At 40.6% G+C, this 6,682-nt stretch overlaps 1 protein-coding gene across 1 annotated transcript; it reads right to left on the bottom strand.

Moving 5' to 3' along the window:
• Nucleotides 1-334: 334 nt before the first annotated feature.
• LOC128280443 (uncharacterized) lies at nucleotides 335-907 on the bottom strand. Its single transcript, XM_053018587.1, has one exon. It carries the CDS (start codon nucleotides 905-907, stop codon nucleotides 335-337), a length of 573 nt encoding a protein of 190 aa, XP_052874547.1.
• Nucleotides 908-6,682: the final 5,775 nt, after the last annotated feature.

Genomic DNA, 6,682 nt, shown 5'->3' with positions numbered 1-6,682 from the left:
ACGCCACTTACCACAGGACCACAAGCTTATTTGTGTCACATTTCAACTACAATTATTTATAAGGTCTACATGCTAATGTCCAGATTCATTCAAGGGAAAAACCAAAAATTTTGCAAAAGCCAAGACTTGAACCCAAGCTTCTCTAATACTCCCAAACACACCCAAAATACTTTTAGCCATTAAAGTAAACATGCAACTTGTATCACAACATGCGTAATTACAAGATTTACACTTTGGGGCGTTACAACTCTACCCCCGAAAAGAAATTTCGGCCTCTAAATTTACCTGATCAAAATAGGTGAGGGTACTGTTACCCCATTACCTCTTGAGGTTCCTACGTGGCCTCTTTTGTATTATGATTGCACCATAGCACTTTGACTAGTGGAACAGAGTTCCTCCTCAGTATCTTAAAGTCACGATCTAGTATCTGCACCAGTTTCTCCTCGAAGGTCAGATCAGGCCTAACCTCGATCTCCTCAACTGGCACTATATGCATAGGATCAGAGCAGTAATGCCTCAGCATGGAGACGTGAAACACATCATGGATCTGGTCCAACTCTGGAGGCAAGTCAAGTTGATAAGCAACCGGTCCAACACACTTCAGTATGTGGTAAGGCCCAATGAACCTAGGGCTCAGCTTGCCTTTCCACCCAAATCTCAGTATCTTCTTCCATGGAGAGACCTTGAGAAACACGAAGTCCCCCACGGGATATTCAATCTCTTGGTGTTTAAGATCCGCATAAGACTTTTGCCTATCAGATGCTTCTTTCAATCGGTCTCGAATCAGTTTTACCTTATCCCCGATATTAGATACTAAATCTGGCCCCAGAACTCGCCGCTCACCCAACTCAATCCAACACGTAGGAGTACGACACCTACGACCATATAGTGCCTTGTACGGTGCCATCTAAATACTGGACTGGTAGCTATTGTTATACGCGAACTTCGCAAGTAGCAAGTAATCTTCCCAATTGCCTCGGAAGTCTATTACACAACTCCATAACATGTCCTCCAGTACTTGAATCACCTTTTCTGACTGACCATCTGTCTGAGGGTGGAACACAGTACTGAAGTCCAACCTTGTATCCAGTGGCTCGTGTAACTTCTTCCAAAATCAAGACGTGAAACGAGGATCTCGATTAGATATTATGGAAATCAGCACCCCATGCAGTCTTATAATCTCAGCCACATATAACTTAGCCAGTTTTTACAACGACTAATCAGTACGGACCGGAACAAAATGGGTAGACTTGGTCAACCGATCTACTATGATCCATACCGAATCTTTCTTAGTAGGAGTTAGGGGCAGCCCACTAACAAAGTCTATGGTTACCTTTTCCCATTTCCAGAGAGGAATCTTAATTGGCTGTAATAACCCAGAAGGCACTTGATGCTCAACCTTTACTTGCTGGCATTTCAGATACTTACTAACTAATTCGTAACCTCGCGCTTAAGTCCTGGCCACCAATATAGTTCACGAAGGTCTTGGTATATCTTGTTTCTGCTAGGATGCATAGCATAAGGACTACTATGCGCTTCTTGCAGTATAGACTACCTCAAATCAGAATCCCTTGAAACACAAACTCTTCCACGAAAACACAATACCCCTTCGCTATTCGACCTAAAATCAGAAGTTTCTCTATTTTCAATCTGCCAGAAACGTGGAACCAGTGACTTATCCAACATTTTTTTACCCTTAATTTGTTTAGTCCACTTCGGTTTAACTTGAAGCTCCGCAACAAGCCACCATCATCAAACAAACTTAGGCGTGCAAACATCGCCCTTAAATCAGACATAGCCCTATGGGTCAGTGCGTCGGCTACCACATTTGCCTTACCAAGATGGTATTCGATTGAGCAATCATAATCTTTAAGCAGCGCGATCCATCTTCGCTGCCTAAGATTTAACTCCTTCTGAGTAAGGATGTACTTGAGGCTCTTGTGATTCGTGTAAATAATACACTTCTCACCTTATAAATAATGCCTCCAAATCTTTAGTGTGAAAACCACCGTGGTCGATTCCAAGTCATCTGTAGGGTAATTAGCCTCATGAGTCTTAGGTTGGCGAGATGCGTATGCCACCACCTTACCCTCTTGCATCAACACACATCCTAAATCGACATATAATGCATCGCTGTAGACAGTGAATTCCTTCCCAGATTCTGGCCGTATCAAGACAAGGGCCTCAGTCAGAACCTTTTTAAGTTTCTCAAAATTCTCCTGTTGCTTATCAGTCCAGGTAAACGGTAACCCTTTACGCAGTAACTTAGTCAAAGGTGCAGCAATAAAAAAAAACCTTCACCAAAACGTCTGTAATACCCTGCCAGACCCAGAAAACTTCTAATCTCAGATACGGTCTTAGGTGGTTTCCAATCCAGAACAGCTTCAATTTTTTGAGGATCAACTTTGATTCCCTTGGCAGACACCATGTAACCCAGAAATGTCACCTCTTGCAGCCAAAACTCACACTTGCTGAACTTAGCGTAAAACTGCTTCTCCCTTAGAATCTGCAGAACGACTCAGAGATGTGTATAAGGTCCATCTTCGGTTCTCGAATACACCAGGATATCATCTATAAATACCACTATGAATTAATCCAGATAAGGTTGGAACACTCAGTTCATCAGATTCATGAAGGCAGCTGGTGCTTTCGTTAGCCCAAATGGCATCACTAGGAACTCGTAGTGACCATAACGAGTCCTAACTGCTGTCTTGTAGACATCAGCCTCTTTAACTCTCAGTTGATGGTACCTAGAACGGAGATCAATCTTGGAGAACACCGCGGCTCATCGTAGCTGATTGAATAGATCGTCTATCCTCAGCAAAGGGTACTTGTTTTTGATAATTAATTTGTTCAATTGTAAATAGTCGATGCACATGCGCATAGACCCATCCTTCTTTTTCACAAATAACACCTCATGGAGACACACTCGGTCAGATGAATCCTCGGTTCAGTAGCTCTTAAATTTGATCCTTTAACTCCACAAGCTCCTTCGGTGCCATTCTATAAGGGGCAATGGACACCGGAGCTGTTCCAGGTAGGAGCTCAATACCAAATTCAGCCTCACAGTGATGAGGCAATCCAAGAAGCTCGTCAGGGAAAACATCTAAAAAATCCTTAACTGTTCTGATATTTTCAACAAAAGGGTCCTTAGAATTAGAGACACCAATATAGGCTAAAAACGCATCACAACCCTTATGAACCAATTTCTCAGCCCTTAGTACAGAAACCACATTTGATAGATAATCTTTACGCTCCCCAATCACAACTACCTCATCATCCTTAGTAGTCTTTAGTACCAGACGCTTAGCAGCACAATCTAAACTTGCTCGGTGTTTTACCAGCCAATCCATACCTAAGATTAGGTCGAATTCACTAAAAGGTAACTCCACCAAATTTGTCAGAAAGGTAACCCCTTCAACCTCCAAATGCATATCTCTGAATAACTTGTCTACCCTTACTAACTGTCTCAGTGGACTTATCATGGTCATCTCACTGGCAGTACTCTCACACAGGATACCCAGTGTCCCAGACACAGTACATGCAATGTATGAATACGTAGACCCAACATCAATCAGAGCAGTATAATGTTTATTATAGATAAAGAACGTACCAGTTATCACATCAAGAGCGTCACCGTCCTCTCAAAGAACATGCAAAGATAGACGAATCGGTCTTTACCTCAAGATTACCAAGACTCTCGTCGGTGCTTCATGATCTCAGCCTAAACCATTTCCACCTTTGGCCTGACCACGGCCTCTCAGTGGCTACTGAGCACCTCTCTCTGGCTAAACAAAACCTGACCTATATCTTGCATCTGAATAGGCCTCTGTTGACAATTTTGACAAGATGCTCCATTGGCCCGCACTTGAAACATGCCCCAATCCTCTTCCAACACTCACCCTGATGCTGTCTCCCACAATCTGCTCAGGGCTGTAATCTAGTAACAGCAACAGAAGCCCCAACTCGAACTGGCCCATTAAATCTGGCATTTTTCTTAGGCCTACCAAAAAGAACCTGAGGCTTCTAAATCCCTCCTATTTCTAACCTTTTCTTTCTCGCGGTTCTGGCACTTAGAGTGCTTCACGTCCTCGATGATTTTTGCCTTTTCTACTAGAGAGCGAAGTTTTGCTCCCTCTAAGGAGCTATCAATATCCGTAATTCATCTCGAAGACTGTCTTCAAAACGAGCACAGTGTTCATAATTGGTTGCCACCATCCTTCGAGCGTAGCGGCTAAGTCGTAGGAACTCTGCCTCGTATTCTGCCACAGTTTTATCCCCCTGACTGAGGTTCAGGAATTCCCTTCTTCGGGTGTCCACATAACTTGCACCCACATATTTTCCCTGAAATGCAGCTTTAAAGGATTCTCATGTTAACCAGTCGACCTGAGTACCTTCTCTCACAGTAAGCCACCACTGATAAGCCTCGTCTCGCAGTAATGACACTGCACCTTTTAGTTTTTGCTTAGAAGTGCAGTCGAGATCATCCATTATTCTCTTTGTGACCTCTAACCAGTATTCAGCCACATTAGGGGCAACACCAGTAATACCCCTAAAAATTTCAGCTCCATTTGACTAAAATCATTTCGAAATCGACCCACGGTCCACAATACCCGTACTAGTCCCAACGACCCTCTCTTATGACAGCCCTAAATTGACCCTAGTTGGAAAGTGGTTTCGGGACCACAAAACCGAGTCATAAAAATAATTAACCATTATATTTGATGCTTATTATATGTATATAGGCATGTGTGAAAATTTCATGTTTGAATTTTGTTAATTGTAAGTGAATTTTGCTAAATAGGACTTGTGTGAGAAAATTTAGAAATGTGCTAGGCAAATGTTAAAGTGGCCTATTGATGCATGTTAGAAAATATTGTCCTTGCATGTCAAATTACCCAAAACTTAGGATGGTGGCCGGCCATGCTATAGGTTAAAATGTATTATAAACATTTCATGTTAGTGTTTTATGTTAGGAATAATAAAATAAAGAACATGGGTAATAAAATAATAGTGGTTAGTAGGAGGAGAAACAAAAAAAAAATTTGTGTGGTTGCTCCTCCATTGCTGTGAATTGAAGGAAGAAAACAAAGAAAAAAAAATATGTTCATCTTTTAACATCCTTGGCCGAAAATGCTAAGAAGAAGGGGGAAGGGGAAGTAAAATATTCGGCCACTCCTTCTAGTCTTGAAGAAGGTATGTTTGATGTTATTCCATGAAGTTCATGCATATTTTTAGATGTTAGTTTGAATTCTACCTAGCCCATGGTTTAAATTCTTTTTGCTACTTGATGGAGATGATACTCGGCCATGGATGTTGTCATTCTTGGTTGGTGTTGATGTTGTGTTGATGAGGTATCAAGTTATTTTAGTAACCCATGTCAAAATTATGAAAATCATGGTATGGTGTCTTGAGCATTCGGCCATGGTAGGAAGTAGAAGAGAAATATGGTTGTTGTTCATGTTATTTGGATGAAAAAAAAAGGGGGTTAGTAGTTAGATGAAGTAGAGTCTAACAAATGAGCACATATGTGCATTAGTTGCTAGATGGAGAAAAATCGGCTAGCAAGTTGTGTACTAAGGCCGAATATGATTTTGAATATTATTGAGTAATGCATGTGTTGAATTGATGGAATGGAGAGGATGCTTTAATTATGTTATGAACAATTATATGTTAAATTAAGGTTTGCTAAGCTAGCTATTAAGGTGAAGTGAAAATGTTAGTATTTGATTACTAGTGTATATATGTGTATTAGCTTTAGTTTTGAACTTGAAACAAAATGGTGTTTAGTCAATACAAGTGACCATACTTGTAGAATGTATTAAGTATACAATCGGCCTCAACTTAGACATGCATATTCGGCCACATGAATGAATACATAGATTGATGTTGTACGTTCGGCTATAGGTAAGCATATTGATGGCTTTATCTTGACTTAGAAAATCGGCTAAAGGAGAATATTGGCTAATATGTTGAATTTGATTCATGATTTCATACATATATGACTCTAATGCCTAATATACATGGGCTAAGTACCTTGAATTTCTCTTTGATGTTCAAAATGATTAAATCAATTTATTTGTTAAATTAAGCTCAAGAGCAAAGGGGAACTAAATCCGATAAAGGAAAGGAAAAGGTGATCGAATAGACGTTGAAATCGTTCGACAACATCCGAGGTAAGTTTTCGAGTAATGGAACTTAGATTATGATTCGATTAGGTCATGACATATAAATATGACAAATAAACGGTGATATAATGATTCTACTTGAACTATATATTGAGGTGATTAGTTTATACCTATGACGGGTAGCCGAATGTGTATAGAGATCATGTTATAAAGCCAATCAAAATCATACTCTTTGTATGTGGCTATTGAGCCGAAATTAGTAAGTGTGATAAGTGTCTTGTGTTTGAGCTTTGGTAATGAAAATGAAATATGGATGTGTCATGATTTATTGATATATGTGCATGGTTATTCGAATGATATCCGGGCTAAGTCCCGAAGGCTTTTATGCTAGTGACTATATCCGGACTAAGATCCAAAGGCATTTGTGCAAGTTGCTATATCCGGGCTAAGACCCGAAGGCATTTGTGCTAGCGACTATATCCGGGCTAAGTCCCGAAGGCATTTATGCTAGTGACCATATCCGGGCTAAGACCCGAAGGCCTTGTGCGAGTGGT

This window comes from Gossypium arboreum, chromosome 9 (assembly GCF_025698485.1).
Source record: "Gossypium arboreum isolate Shixiya-1 chromosome 9, ASM2569848v2, whole genome shotgun sequence".
In the NCBI taxonomy this organism is placed as follows: domain Eukaryota; kingdom Viridiplantae; phylum Streptophyta; class Magnoliopsida; order Malvales; family Malvaceae; genus Gossypium; species Gossypium arboreum.
The sequence above is the reverse complement of the archived record's forward strand: the minus strand, read 5'-3'. Positions and strand labels throughout refer to the sequence as shown.